Source organism: Magallana gigas, chromosome 7 (genome assembly GCF_963853765.1).
Source record: "Magallana gigas chromosome 7, xbMagGiga1.1, whole genome shotgun sequence".
Taxonomy (NCBI): domain Eukaryota; kingdom Metazoa; phylum Mollusca; class Bivalvia; order Ostreida; family Ostreidae; genus Magallana; species Magallana gigas.
The window spans coordinates 45,615,504-45,631,445 of record NC_088859.1 but is presented as its reverse complement, the minus strand read 5'-3'; the positions used below and the strand labels follow the sequence as shown (position 1 = coordinate 45,631,445).

Genomic DNA, 15,942 nt, shown 5'->3' with positions numbered 1-15,942 from the left:
AACATTATTTTTACGCATCGAACGAGATATTTTCAACAATTTTCGCTGAATATCTGCAGTTGAAACTATCACGCCATGGCGTCAACCAAGCAAAAAGATGACGTCACAATACAAATGAAACGCTGCGCGAAAGCGTGCGTACTCGTTCTGTACTCGGCCTCGTTAAAACAAATCAAAATGACTTTTGATATTTTTATTGATTGCAAAGTACATGATTTTTTTTTTTTTTTTACATTTTTTGTTATAAATTTATAAATTCACTAACTAGTAAGCAACAGAGGTAAATCGTTCTCTGTCCGTCGTAATTATCATTTACTATGAATAGACAATAAAGTCCAATGTTCTAAGAAGAAGAGAGACAACTTTGTTTTGGAATTGTGAGCATTTTAAAGTGTTTTGTAGATCGGAATATATAGAACCATTTTAACAAGGCTTTGGACTTTCAGTAGGACGTACATGTAGCTATCTATTTCTTGCGTCAAAACAAGTTGAAATGACGCTGGTTTCAAGCGAAATATACACTGATTGTGTAGTTCTGGCTCAAAAGACAGACAAATTTTGTTGATTTCAAAGAGCCGTGACTGAGTGCCTTCATTGATATAGACAGGCTTACGCCACATAGATGTTTGACACAACTACCCAAAGTCCAAGCTCTTGTTAAAATTGTTCTAAAATGTAAGTTTTGGAATAAACACTGAGGCAATTTATCACTTGAATTCTCATTTTCTGATTATCATAAATGAATACAAAAAGCCCATTACTTACTTTCTATACACAACCAATAATGATATAATATTTCCCTTCATTACAAATGTTTGAAAATTATTATTGACCAGACTTAATGCACATTATATATAACTATAAAAGAGAATTTAAAGGGACCTAGACACGATTTCAGATAAAAGAAATTATTTTTGATTTTAATGTATAAAATAGTTTACTTGAATGATTTACCAAAATTTGAATGTTAGAAGTCATGTTACAAGCGAGATACAGAGGAAAGAATTCGTTGTTATTTAAACAAAGCTCGAGTCTTATATTTGTTTACAAATAATGTAAAGTAAAGAAATAACCATTTCTTTCACAAAATACCGGTAACTTGTGGAAACAAGATAAACTCATTCAATGTGTTCGCAAATAATTTTATCATTAACAAAAAGCAACATTAGATTAAAACTTATATTAATCCAACACATTTGTATATAATAACAGGACTTGAGTTTTGTTTACAAAGCAAAGAATTCTCACCACTGTAACTCGCTTGTAACCCGATATTTCACTTTCAAATTTTGACAAAGCATTAGAATTATCCATAATGACAATTCTCAACAGTAAATGTTGAAAAATTTGAGCTCCCTTTATGGGGGGACGTATATACGTCCCTGCTTTAAGACAATAAAACAAGAAAGAAAAGACATTTTAAAATAAGATGAACTTTTGATATAAGGTTAAGGTGGCTCGACACACCAATGCATTATTTGATGGATCGATGAAGAATTCTCTTTGAGAAATGATTATTCAAAAATGACACCTATATCGGCCTCTGATTATTTTATATGAATTTTTTTGTATTTTTTTATAGAAACCGGAAACATCGTTTTAGCTGCGAACAAGATATATTAGAGCTAAAAATTTGTTATCAATTAATGCACAATATAATTATCTTTCAATACCTATCAAAAAAAGGCCAGATAATCTTTGAAATATTTTTTTTAAAAAAATATTTATGAAAATGAAAATAGAGGATTGTAGATATTTTTTAAATCTATGGATAAAAACTGCAGATAAACTGTTACTCGCATTTAACAATTGCTGTACAATCATATTTCAACAAGAAATTGAAACCAAATAGTGAAATTAAAGTATAAATGGAAAATTTTAAAATCGAACCGATCCCGATTGTAATTAAACTGATCCCGAACGAAATCACATAAAGTTAGAATGAATCAGAATTTTGCAAAAATTTCAGGTTGTTTAGCTGTAAAATGGTTTCGTCATTTACTAACTTTATAATTTATATCAATTATTTAGATAAAAAACTGCAGTTTATTTGTAAAATTTCAATTTTAAAATAATTCTGATCGGGATCAGGTTTTTTTCAATCGGGATCGGTTCAAATCTGATAAAAGGCAATTTTTCCAAAATTTCGCATTTTCATTTCAATTTCTTTGTAAAATATCATTGTTTAGTAAATAGTTTATGTGACTATATGTTATTTTTAAAATTTTATCCATAGATTAAAAAGATAATAAAGAATTACAATTTTGATTTTCAGAAATATTTTTTTAATTAAAAAATTAAACACTTGACCAAACGATCTTTGGCATGAATTTATTTATAATTATATTACACATTAATTGACAACAAGTTTTAAGCTCTAATATATTCTGTTTGTCTGCAAAACAGTTTTTCCTATTTCACTGAGAAAATGCAAAAAAATTCGTATAAAATAACTGAAAGCCGATATTGATCTCTGTTTTGTGGAATCATGTTTCAAAAAAGATTCTCTATCGATCCATAAAATAAAATTTTGGTGTGTCGAGGAACCTTAATTTTAAGGCATTTATCAAAGAATATCCGTTAAGGTTTGGGGTGGTTGATAATTTATATGAAACAATGATATCCCTCTAAAAATTATTTTCTTGCTCAAATAAAGATTTCAAAAAGTGTAGTTTTTGGCAAAGCTGTAAAAAAAAAACCTCAGACGTTTTTTTGCCTCATTCACATCCTATGGTTTTAGCTGGTGTATGTGACAACCTTTAAAAATATAAGATATGAGAAATAAATACTAGTAACAGATTTAAATAACATATTGATATACAATGAACGATAATCGCTACTGTTTCTTAAAGCTCTTGTTGTCTCTCTTATGTCACCCAAAAGGTCAACTATTTATCATCCTCTACATTACTTAATCACTAATAATGTAAATGATTTAAACTTAAATCTAAATACACCTGTATTGAACAACAGTAATGTTGAAATACCTTGAATTTACTTTTTCATCATCAGAGAGATAATTGTTGGTTATGAATACGCTGAATTTTCTCTGTATTTATTCGGGAAATCTGATATTTTTTTCTTTATATGTGTTGCTAATTATAAACCGCCTGTTGTGATTAACATATTTGTACTTCACTGTTGAACCTCCTCTTTTGGACTTAACATATAGATATCTTCTGGGTGCTGTTTGAATCCAGTATATCTCTTTTACTTTCATTCACAGTTGATAAAAGGCCTTTCTCTGAGTATCATCAAAGTATACTCATTGTTACATGTATCATCTATTTTGTTATCTAGTTTGTTTGAAGATTTCAACATATAAAGTGCGTGTTGCATATTTGATCACAACAGAACCAGTTTCATTAAATTAATATTAATCTTTAGAGGTCTCTTTTTAAAATTTATTCGTATGGTCAAACTCATTGGCCTCCTTACTTAAATTTTCTCAGCTTCATGAGTGATGCATGCCAATTTCTGATTGTTCCTTTCATACAGCTTTTGTATCGCAACAAACGATTGCTACAGTGACGTGTTCCATTCGAGTATTTTTTTGTTTTTTATTCAAATTTATAGGTTACGAAAATACCCAGAAATAATTAAATTTGGTGACCTTTTTTATGTTAAGGGGTATTATCACAGTTCTAGTGAAATTTCATTTTTCTATTTTTATTGTTTATATTATGCTTTTTTATGCATTTCTAATGATCAATTAAAATTTTATGCTCATTGTAGAGTAAAAGCAAGACACATAATTCACAATTCTTTGTTATATAAACAAGGCTCGTGTCATGTTTTTGTTTACATCGTTCAAAATACCGGTAAATGTTCTATTTCAAGCTGATTTTTCAATCTGCAATCCTTTTGAACACAGAAACAGTTTCTAGTTTTTGTCACATTCAATTTAAATTTAAACCTGGAATTTTTTTAAAACAAAAACATTATCTATAACAAAGAATGGTGAGCTCTGTATCTCCCTTATATTGACTATTAGAAATACCTTATTGAAGCACTTAAATCATTAAAAACGGAAGAATAAGTTTTGACAATGTCTCTTTAAAAGTTAATTTCTGTTTCTATTACATTTGATTTCTATATTGATGTAAAAGCATACAACTTTGAAAAATTGAAAAAAAAAGTTATTGGAATATTTGAAAGTTTTGAAATTTATATTCAAAGACAAAACAAAAGTGTTATACTTTGGGGTTTTACCTTTGGATCCTATTGAAAAAGTATGTACATGTAACAAAAACTACTTAGAGCTTGTAGGTGTTAAGGATAACTTTCACAGCATATTGAAATATTGAATCGTAATAAATGAGTTATCGAACTTCTTCCTTGAGAAAATATTAGTAGTTATTAAATAATTCTTTCTTTAGAGTTCATGCAGGTATAAAGGTAATAATACAGCATTGCAGAATTATATATAACCAACGTCAAAATGTTATTTTAAAGGACCTTTATTTCAATATTTTGCGATGACCAAAGAACTATTAAAGAAGGCTTTTTTTTCTATTTACATTGACATGTCTCAACGAAACTACATCAAATATGTTTATTTATTTAACAATTATTTCAAAATCATTTTTAAAAATTGTGAATTTAGTAAAATGCCATGTTGTAAATTTTGAATTTACATCCACCCAGTAAATTCAAATTTACAACATGACAGAAATATTGCTTATGTCCCATATGTGGGAAAGCCATCCTCTTTGCATCCATTGCTCCACATCAATCATCTTTTAATACTTTTATATGTTATTCTCAGATAGCTTGAGGGATGTACCTTCAAAGCAAAAGTTGTCCTTTGTATTGCAGGAAACTTGATCATCAATCAGATCTAATAGTATTATAATGTATTTAAAAAAGATAAAGTAAATGAATGTACATTAACAAAATAATAAAATTCTCAACATATGGTTTTCGAACAGGATTACAGAAAATTCTTATACGTATACTATAATTATCATAAGTATACAGTTTGTTTTTGTTTGTTTTTGTACCCAATTTAGTTGATTTTTTCGTCACAGGTAAATTTCCCCTGGGACAATTGTGTTTTAAATTTAAGATGGAATGTCTTTATAATAACCTCCTTTCTAATGAACCTGTAATGCCTCTTTAACGATGACAAAAAGATCTTGTCATATTATCATCCTGAACACTGCCTGCATCAATTAATTCGTCAAGTATGATAAAGTGATTTCAGCAAAACACGGATTGTCTTAAATAGTATTCATTAACAGTGAGAATATGAATTGATTCTCAGGTGAATTCATTTACATAAATATGAAGTTCTATACATCATATCCTGTGTAATTTAATGGCGACTTAATTCTAACATCAACGGAGAACATACTCTAAAGGTAAGTCATCTTCAAACCGTTAAAACAGATTTTTAAATTTTAGTTTAAAAATTAAATAACGATGTTACTTCTTCAGCACATTAAAGAATTATCAGTCATATAAATCATTTTCATACAGTTGTAATTACAATAGAGGAATCGATCCTATATTTCGTGTTCTCATTTACCTATTACAACAATTTAATGCTTTTGGGACAAATGTAAGAGTTCTTGAAATTTATGACAAATTCACAAACAGCATTTATTCCATGGCTCAAAAAATGAGATTGGTCTTGTTTTGTTTACTTTTAGATGAATGTGTATACAACTGTTTCTGTGTTTGTCACTGTGATTTCCCTTACTTTTGTTCAAGGTAAGATTTTCTCAGTTTTATTTTTTATTTTCAAACCTTTTTAATTCGGCTGCTCAATGCACACGATTAATTTACAATCATTTCATTAACCTTTACCTTTAAAATCATTTTTAGTTGAGCTCTAGTTTTTATTAAATCATGTCTTAAGGAAATTAGAAAATGTAAATGAAGAACGAAGGCGCTGACACAAGATATAGCAGAAATTAAGATGATTCATTAATCACGGGCCATGAAATTATTTCATAGTAGGAAAATGTCAGGAAAATTAAAAACTTCTAAATATGTCTCATGTCTGTTCTAAATATATAACTTCCATCTGTTTACATGCATGTTTTAATTTTTAAGATTTCTTCGTCATACTCTTGAATTCAAATAGACTAAGTATTTAAATTCTCAAATCCATTATAATATATTTTTTTAACCGGTGTTCAATATTTCATCTCCATTAATTTATAATTGCTAAGGAGTAACATTAAAAATTACATTAAAGAAGAAAGCACAATTTTTGTTCATGTTACTATTTTCCCCCTTAAAACAAAAACAAAACAAAAAAATTACTATCAAATTAAATAACCTTATCCATAAAGACATAAAGAACGAAATATCACCTCATTGCATTTTTTGCAAGATCGACCCCCTAGTTCAATAGCCGTAACAATGTCGCTCACTTCGCTGGCTTATTGCAGGACAGCACTTTCAGAGGTTCTGTGTATACAATGGTTTTGCGATAGCACGTGACGGTGAGCATGCACTCCAGCCGGAAGACATCGACCCCTTCCTATGTACCCACATCGTCTTCTCCTTCGCCGAGGTCGACGAAACAGGAACGAGGCTAAAGGACCCCGATCACTTCGAGGCCAATTATTTGTATGACGTTATTTTATGACGTAATCATATCAAGATCAAATACAAGATAAAGCATTAAGATTTCAAACATAAATGAATGAAATGAAAAATGTGTATGATTTCAAAATATTCTTCGCGTAATATTTGAGTTATTATTTTTATCCGGTTTTTGCAGATATCAAAGAATTATTCGCCTTAGAAAATTAAACCACCGCCTCAACATGATTCTGTCGGTTGGAGGATGGGATAAGGGCAGCGAGGGGTTTTCAAAACTTGTATCATCGCGTGAAAATATGTTGAAGTTTACTAAATGGGTGATCATTTATCTCCGCCGCTTCGACTTTGATGGACTTGATTTTGACTGGCAGTTCCCTGCACTGAGAGACAGCAGTCTGCAGGACAAGAAGCGATTCGCCGACCTTTGTGACGTCAGTAATATGTCATCAAATAGATCGTAAGAAATCTTTTACTTGCATCATCATTTTGTTGTTTCATATTCATTTATTTTATTCCATAACACAGGTGATCGCCCTTGAGTTTGATATCGAAGAAATCCCTGACATCAAATGGAAGTTGACCTTTACCCTCACCTTTCACCCTCTGCTTCCAGTTATGCACTTTGGTTATGATATTCCCCGTCTTTCAAGGTAACGTGTTGAAAACTGCCTTGTCATACTATGTATTCAGTATAAGCTATACTGACTTGTTGCATTACAACTTGAGATTAAGAGTGTATCAGACATATGCATCCCCAATAAGAACATACATCCATCCCTTGCTTTTGCAGTAAGGCCCATTATATCAACCTGAAGATGTACGATCTGTACGGCCACTGGGACGATCCTCTGCTGGCGCGACATCACAGTGCTCTGACGGGTCCCAAGGGATTCAACAACATCGTAAGTACAGAAATAATGTTCCAAGGGATTCAACAAAATCATAAGTGCAGAAATAATGTTCCAATGGATTCAACAACATCATAAGTACAGACATACTGTCCCTAGGGATTCAACAACATCGTTAGTACAGAAATACTATTTCAAGATATTCTTCAACATCATAAGTACAGAGATAATGCCCCATAAGATTCAACAACATCGTAAGCATACAGATATTGTTCCAAACAATTCAACTACATTGTAAGGTATACTGGTATATAGATATTGCTTCAAAAACTTCAACAACATCGCAAATACATATCTACTGTTCCATGTGAATACCGGTTTTACCAATGCTTTACTTACCTCCTATAGGTTCATTCCTATTATTACATTGTTTTGTTATACGCATCCCTGAATTAACTATTGTGAATCTTTATATGTCAGATCGTATTGTGCGTTGAATCGTTATTTTGCATTTACTTCAGAATGATTTGGTGGAGATGTGGGAAGAGAAGGGAGTTCCCGGTCACAAGATGGTCCTGGGAATGCCGTTCTTTGGAAGATCCTACCGCCTGGAGGATCCCGCCATTTCAATGCCTGGGGCACCTGCCATCGGACCCGGCACAGATAATGGAGACGGAATTCCTCTCAAGCATGTAATTATTTTACTGTGTTAATCATGAAGTTTTGTTTTAATATTTTTTTTATTCGGATGTGATCACTTTTTTCGTCTGTTTGTGAAGCTATGCCACCTGATACGAAGTGGGTTGAATGAGAGCTTCATTCCATCACAACAAGTGCCTTACCTGGTGCAGGGGGATGAATGGATCGGCTACGACAATCAGAGAAGTATCATGAACAAGGTACGCGTCATATAGGTTTAAATAAACAATATTAATGGCATTTACGTGTGTGTACCATATATCTCTTATATATGATGGCATTTTTGGTTTTCTCGACTTCAGGCCACCTTTGTTTTCAACAAACCTTTGGCCGGGGTATTGCTCTACTCCCTCGACATGGACGATCACAAGGGAGCCTGTGGGGCGGGAAAATTCCCCATGTCCATGTCAGTGATCCACGGTCTCCAGGCGTACATGCTGTACATGCAGCGGAAACACATGGCCATTGGCGAGATCTACAGGACAAAGATTAACAGCGCACGCGTGTCCAGGAGAGCTTACTTTATGGCGGGAAAAAAAGACATGGTCGCAAAGGAGGATAAAAAAATCGCTGGATTGCAAAAAGAACAAGACATTGCAATGGGCAAGATGACTGCAGAGGTACAATCTGCACAAGCCATGATGAACAAACCTTTTGAACTGCCATCCCCCAATCAACGATCATTTAATTGGTAGACATTGTCAGGAATCTTAAATTAATTCTGAAGTTAACATATTTTGTATTGAAACGTGATTCAATAAAAAATGATTTATTTTTCCACCCCTTTAATGATTATGCATGTTCAATTTTGATTTTAGTTTACAGACATAAATGATAATGTTTGTTCAAGTTATTTCAAAATATTAATGTATTCGTTTCAAAATTGTTTTTTTTTTCTTGAGAAAAGGTGTTTGAAAAGTGTGTTTTCGATTAATCAGATAGTATATGCACTGTGAGTAAATAAACAACAATGCCTTCATGTAACTATAAAGTTAAACTGATTTTTTTTATATATTTACTGAAACTTCCTCTTTCTGTATTGTTTAACAAATAAAGGATTTATTATAATGCCGCTGTTTTGAATTGTATAATTTGTGGATTTCTAGTAAAAGAACTGTCGTTTGCAAAACAAAAACAAATAATATTTAAGTAAATGTATGTCTTCTAATTTTTTTTTCAGTCATGTAGCTATGTTTATCAGAAAAAGAATCGACAATGAGATACAAAGAAATATAAGATATGTACTGTTATAAAAGTGTAAAAATAAGTCACGAGTGAGATTTATTTTCAATAAGTATACTTCATGGCCTTCCTGGTTTCTGTTTGCTGCAGACCTTTAGTGTAACTCCACGGGAAATTCGGGTTGACGGATCATGGTTTTTCAACCTAAATTTCTCAAGGAGCTTCAGTTCTGTTTCTGTAGGATTATCAGACGAAGATGGTGGCCTGCTTACAAAAAATTTGTGTCTTAAACCAAAAACCATGGTTACAATCACTACAGGATAAGTTTGACGGGGATGTCAAAATATATCAAATATTTACCCTGATACAATCTCAATATTTTGTTAGTTATTTCAGGACAAAACTAAACTTGTAGGTCGAACAGCGTATAACATGTGAATGCATCAGTTGTCATGAATGAATCAAAGTACTGAGAAGTCCTTTGGCTTAAACTATACTACATTCTGTATTTGAAAAAAGAATGGTATGAGGAATCATTCTCTAACTTTTATGGAGATATATTTACATTTCCCAGTTTTTCTAACCGTACTAAAAATAAAGATACAAATCAAATGTGGTTTTATGGTTCAATAACATCGATATTTATATTCCTTTTAAAGGAACGTTCCTTAAAGTATTTCCCTTCCAAAAGCTTAATACGGAAAGTGATACATACGAAATGTAAGCTCCTTGAGAATTAAACGTATCCGTGTCATGCAGTCGTTCTCAGAATAGTCGTAATTTATACCTAATTATCATCTCTTCGTGAAGTTAAATAACCTCAAACATACCATTCCGAATTTATATTACGCAAAACGTAGCAACTATCCACTTATTACAGGAGTCTCATTATGCTTCATTTTTGCTTTTTAGAGATAAAAAGTAATTATATAAAGGTGAATAATCTGTAGTCGCTTGATTACCGTGAACTTTTCCGGATTTTCAAAAAATTAGCTTTTCAAACACAAGTAAAAAAAAACCCACTGGAGATTTGGTTCATGAATGTACATTTTCCAAAGAGAACTTAATAAAATTATGAACACGGAGTTTTTGGCTTCCTAGCAATTTAGAGTTTTTGATACAGAGACGGTCGACAATTTTAATAAATAGAAGCTAGTCCTTTTGCTATTCTGGGCTTTTATATGTATTCAATTTTTACCAGAATATTTATTTTGTGCGTTCAAGACCAAACGTATTATTTTTGACATACACATTTGTAAATCCACTTCTATAGAAAGGCAAGCGAATGAAAATTTAAAAATCTATCTAATTTTATAAAAGTGGATGTTTCAAAATAAATTTAAAGAAATTTTGACAGTATCTGCAGCTCATTAACATTTAGATTCGAAGAAATTGTGGTGACGCCGTCCGTGTTGAAGAGGAAAGAATTAGCATATCTATCCCAGCTCGGATCATTAAAATCCTCTCGTAATGCACTGTCCCTCGCTGTATCACACCATTGTTTAAATTTAATTTTCATGTAAATGCGAAATGGAAAAAAGTGATTAATTACAGCAAACCGTAGTTCATACTTCCAAATAAAGTATATCTGAAAAGAGGTGGAAGAATCAAGATGGTGGCCCTCTGAAAAGGCTATTCACAGGAAAACAAAACTGTTGATGGTTCAGAGGCTTTGATTTTGACAATAATCTTTTGCAAAAGAGATTAGTTGTAGAAAATGAAGGGCCAAGCGTGTATGGTTTTGATTTCCGTGTGGTTGTCTTGCGTTGATGGGGGTAAGTCTAATTACATTTGCAGATCTAAACCTTATTTCTTTTTTATTTTGGTTCAAATCGATTTTGATAAGATATGCCAGATAAAAATCAGGAATATTGAGATTAGGGTAATTGATCGCTGTATTACACACTCCTAATTATCCTTACCAGAAATGATTGATGACGACAGTAACGTGGGGATCAACCTTAAGAAACTTTTATTGCTTACTCGCTTTGTTTAAACAAGAACAATAAGGATATTTTTCTCACACTCAGGAAAAATTTGTATTTAATTGCTGATAAAGGGCTTATTTGTCTGACAAAATGTGTACTTTGTTTTGATAAATAATGTACATACAGAAAATACTCATTTAAAGAATCAGCTAAATATCAGAGTCAATGTTTGTTAGCCTTGATAAAAATTACCAGTTTTAGCTGTCGTGTTTATGATTTTTTAAACAACTGCATGGTATACATATAATATTAAGATGCAGATCTTATTCAATAGCTGTCAGATATCCCCCTCGTCACTGACAAGTTCCACTCGTAAGCTTACTGTCAGCGAAATATGACGCGTTCATTTCGTACATAAGAATAATTAATACTTAAAACGTGACTTTTCTTAATACGATTTATTTAATGTAGAAAGAATACCTGACTTTAATTTATAGTATCCAAATTTAACTTTTCCAAAGTCTTATTTTCAGTCCAATATTCAACAAATGCAAGAATACTTTTTATAATTGACTTAAACTGTTTTAGAAATGAAACCTAGGCATAAAAATCAGTCAGTTACGCAACTTCTTTTCGTATGATACAAAAAAGGACAAAAATTGAAACCATCTTCTGTACAGTACACAATGCCTAAAAAATGAAAACAAAAAGTTTAGAGTGTTATCACCTTTAATGCTTGTATGTGTCTATAACTGCCAACAATTGTAGAATTCCTATTGATTTCTGTTTTAAGAATTTATCAAGATGTGTTACTACAGCGCCTGGGCGATCTATCGGGACGGCTCCCAGGCCCTTACCCCCGAGGACATTGACGCCCATCATTGCTCCCACCTGGTCCTGGCTTACGCCACCATAGACGACACGGGAAAAAACCTCAAATTCCCGGACACCTACGAAAACATGCATCTGTAAGAAATTAGGCCGGACCAAGTTGTTTCCGTGTTTAGCATTCGCGGACGGATTGGTTTTGAAGCATGAAAATTGAAAACAAATACAAACATGTACCCAAAACAAAATGTACATTTACTTTTCATGTTAAAAAAACGGATGCACAAAGATTTTGAATTTTAAATTTGCTTTGTTTTTTCGTTTGAACAAAAGTTTGGGATATATATGTGTTAATTTTCGTAACAGTGTAAAGAAATATTAAAATATTAATCATAGATTTTATTAATGGATTATGTAAGAATGTGTAATTTTTCTGTTGATTTGTGTGTGTTTTATTGGTAAAAATGTTTTTGACTTTTGAAGGGATGCTAAACGTAGGAAAAACTTGGAATGGTCTTACAGAAAGGAAAAATAGCAATTGTTATAAATCATAAATTAGATATTCTTATACATGTAATCTACAAATCGAACCTACATGGATACTGTCACTATTCGCAATTCATATTCTATATCTTTATTTATCTTGAAATGAATGATTTTTGGGTAGGCCCGAGAGGCTGAATGATATGAGGGACCACAAGGACGACCTGAACATGGTCCTGTCGGTGGGAGGGTGGATGATGGACAGCGAGGCGTGGTCAAACGTGGTCAGGGACAAGGAATCAATGGATACCTTCACCGCAAACGCCATAACATTCCTCCGCTTCCACGACTTTGACGGGATAGATCTGGACTGGCAGTACCCGGCATTTAGAGGAAGCTCCCACGAGGATCAGGCGAGACTAGTGGAGTTATGTGAGGTGATCTAAAAATAAATGTTCATATCACTTCAAATACTTGATAATACCCCCTCGGCGAAAAGTAGACAACGTCAATCAGTTAATGCCACACAATATGCATTAGGCGTATTAACGTTCGACATAGATACTATAATATCCTCTGAAATTTGACTTTACTTGTATTTTATCTCTGCACACAATATGTCTAGGGCATAATAAAGTTCGGCGTAGGTACTATCCTTTAAACATTTAATTTTAGCAATAAAAATGTGTATTAAGACTACTTTCTAAAAATATGCATTATATGACTACTTTGAAAGTATTCAGAATAATGTGCATTTTAATTTGTAAAATTAAAACATACCAGTAGAACAGTACCAAAATATCTTCTGAAATTTGACTTGTTTTATCTAGCGTTTTCGACATGGAATCGAGACTGAGTCGGAACCTGATAGTAAGTGGCACCTGTCGTTTTCGTTGTCTGTCGACCCCTCGGCCCATCGAGTGATGTACTCCTACGACCTCAAAAGATTAGCCAAGTAAGTTGGACAGCACTCCCCATTTATCAGCGGGGGTCAATCACTTGACATGTTACTAGGGACAATCTTGAATCGAATATCGTCAAAATATTGGCCAGAATACAAAATATAGTACAATGCGCGACCTTCAAAATTGTTTCCTTGTCTCTCGGCGCACACGTGTTAGAAATTTAATAATGGACTGGTCTTAAGTATTTGACAATAAAAAAAGTTCTCGTGAGAGAATCTTTGGTCAAATATATAAAACACATAAAGAATATATTTACTTTAATATTTTATTTGTAAAAACACCACGGAATGGTGCATATCTCTTTGGTTAGAAATACGGAATAAATATTTGAAGCATATATTCACATTAATTTGTACATTCGGCAAGAAATTTTGCATAGCAATATCGCTGGAATACAATTAATTAGACGAAATACAATTAATTAGACGAACACTGCTTTAACAAATATCCTGGTACCATTTGACAGTTACTGTAACATCATTGTCATTGCTTGACCTATCATGATTTGGCTATATTCGTACTTTTACATTAAATTCTGAGAGCTTGTTATTGTGTGTAATTATTTATTCTCTCCCCTAACAAGACTCGTGCCTATAAGTCCTTGTCATTACACCATTTAGTATATACTCACCGATCTTTCGTAGGGAGGTCGACTTTTTCAACCTGAAGACTTATGACCTTCACGGTCACTGGAGCGAGCCCCTAACTGCTGACCATCACAGTCCACTGGTAGGCGGGGACGAGCTTAGCCCTGAGCCCAAGGACAGCGTGGTAGGAATATAAAACTAAATCACTCATGAAAACACTCTCCATACTGAAAATTGGGCCACCGAGCATTTAATACAAACAGTTGTTTCTTTAATGTATTCATTGCTTTTGTGCTCTAATACCTAATTCTATTCTAAACGACCATTCACAATGTCATCTCTTTTAAAAGTTGATAGTTTTAATGCACACGTCATAGGCGTCGGAACCGGGAGGGCTAGCTGGGCTTTGCCACCCATCTTTTTTGCAAAGTTAGACAAAACCATAACCATAATCCTATTTTTTTTTTGGGCTTGTACAGATTTCTGATAGGTCCAGCCCCCCCCCCCCCCACTTTCAATTTGCTTCCGACGCCACTGCACGAAACATAACTATACGCATGCCACTTGTGATGAATATCGTGTCTTACAGTATCTCTCTCTTTAGAACGAGCTGGCAAAGGAATGGGTAATGTCCGGAGTTCCGGCGAGCCAGATTGTCATAGGTCTGGCTTTCTACGGCCGTTCCTTCAAACTGAAGAGCGCTAACTACTCCTTCCCTGGCGCCCCTGCCGTAGGTCCGGGCTCAGACGGAGGAGAAGGGATACCTGTTAACAAAGTATGCAAAGTGTTCAAATGATTTAAAGTTTTCGTTATACAGATTTGATTTTCTATGGTTAAGTTGACTTTGTTTGGTTTTAGATTTGTCACTTGATACGTGGTGGTGTGGAAGAAAAGTACATTCCAGAAAAACGAGTGCCTTATTACGTCATTGATGACGAATGGGTCGGGTTCGACAATCCAAGAAGCATTAGGGAAAAAGTAAATTTAAATGTTCTACTAATGCATATCTGTAATTCATGTGACAAAGATGAGGGTTTTTTTGTAGAGAGTTATAAAACACTGTTAATCTATAATGGTTTATCAAAATAACATCTTGATGTTTGATTATAGGCTCAATTAGTTGCCAAAAACCACTTGGGTGGCATAGCGATGTGGACGATGGATCAGGATGACCACCGCGGGGTGTGTGGGGAAAAATGGCCGCTTATGTTTGCGATTATTCACGGTCTCGGTCCTCTGGAATACGTGAGCTATGTGTCTGCAAAACACGAATCTCTCAGGGAATTGGTGAATAAGAAAATCATACACGCTAACGCACAGTTTGCCTATTATTCTGAAGCGTTTGACAGTAGAAATGCCAGGAAATGGGAACAGAAGTTAGCGGTTCTAACGACGAAACTTGCGGACATGCAGGCCCAGCAGTCCGTGTTCTGGTCCAAAGTACAAGGGGCGGCAACTCGTGGGGGTAGTCCCATGCCACCCATTGACAAACCGTCCTGGACTATGTGATTGGTTATCAGTCTATTATTGTTCAAAGTTGTCTTTCACTGGATTTAATACGCATATTGTCTCTGCTTTGTGTGAATGTGTTTGTTGATATATTATAAAAAACAATAAAAATGAAAAAAGACTATACAAACATTTTCTATGCCAGAGTCATAGAAGCATATATTCAAGCGTTAAAATCATTATAAGTAGTCAACTTAATGCATAATTCAAGTTATGTGGTATAATCAAGGCATCCAGATTTCTTTTTTTCCTGACTTATACACATGCACATCACATAATTATTTACAATGTTCAGAAAAACATTTCATGTACTTGTTACGATTTTGTTTCAGTTATTTAATAAATTGTTAAATCT

General features: G+C 33.3%; 2 protein-coding genes and 1 long non-coding RNA gene across 3 annotated transcripts; 2 read left to right on the top strand and 1 right to left on the bottom strand.

Annotated features, from left to right (window-relative positions):
- Nucleotides 1-5,315: 5,315 nt before the first annotated feature.
- LOC105332575 (putative chitinase) lies at nucleotides 5,316-9,169 on the top strand. Its single transcript, NM_001308870.1, is given in 9 exon segments — nucleotides 5,316-5,363; nucleotides 5,655-5,715; nucleotides 6,402-6,582; nucleotides 6,737-6,989; nucleotides 7,084-7,208; nucleotides 7,349-7,460; nucleotides 7,928-8,098; nucleotides 8,186-8,305; nucleotides 8,408-9,169. Coding segments are annotated over 8 exon segments (1,416 nt in total). The 5' UTR covers nucleotides 5,316-5,363; the 3' UTR covers nucleotides 8,801-9,169.
- A 1,719-nt stretch (nucleotides 9,170-10,888) lies between these two features.
- Nucleotides 10,889-15,705, top strand: LOC105332577 (putative chitinase 1). Its single transcript, NM_001305323.1, is given in 8 exon segments — nucleotides 10,889-11,062; nucleotides 12,009-12,183; nucleotides 12,711-12,963; nucleotides 13,357-13,481; nucleotides 14,136-14,262; nucleotides 14,683-14,853; nucleotides 14,937-15,056; nucleotides 15,189-15,705. Coding segments are annotated over 8 exon segments (1,428 nt in total). The 5' UTR covers nucleotides 10,889-11,004; the 3' UTR covers nucleotides 15,588-15,705.
- LOC117684905 (uncharacterized) lies at nucleotides 11,927-14,106 on the bottom strand. The gene is made up of 3 exons (XR_010707961.1): nucleotides 13,307-14,106; nucleotides 12,639-12,968; nucleotides 11,927-12,165 (listed from the first exon to the last, which is right to left on the bottom strand). It is a non-coding gene; the product is annotated as an uncharacterized lncRNA (long non-coding RNA).
- Nucleotides 15,706-15,942: the final 237 nt, after the last annotated feature.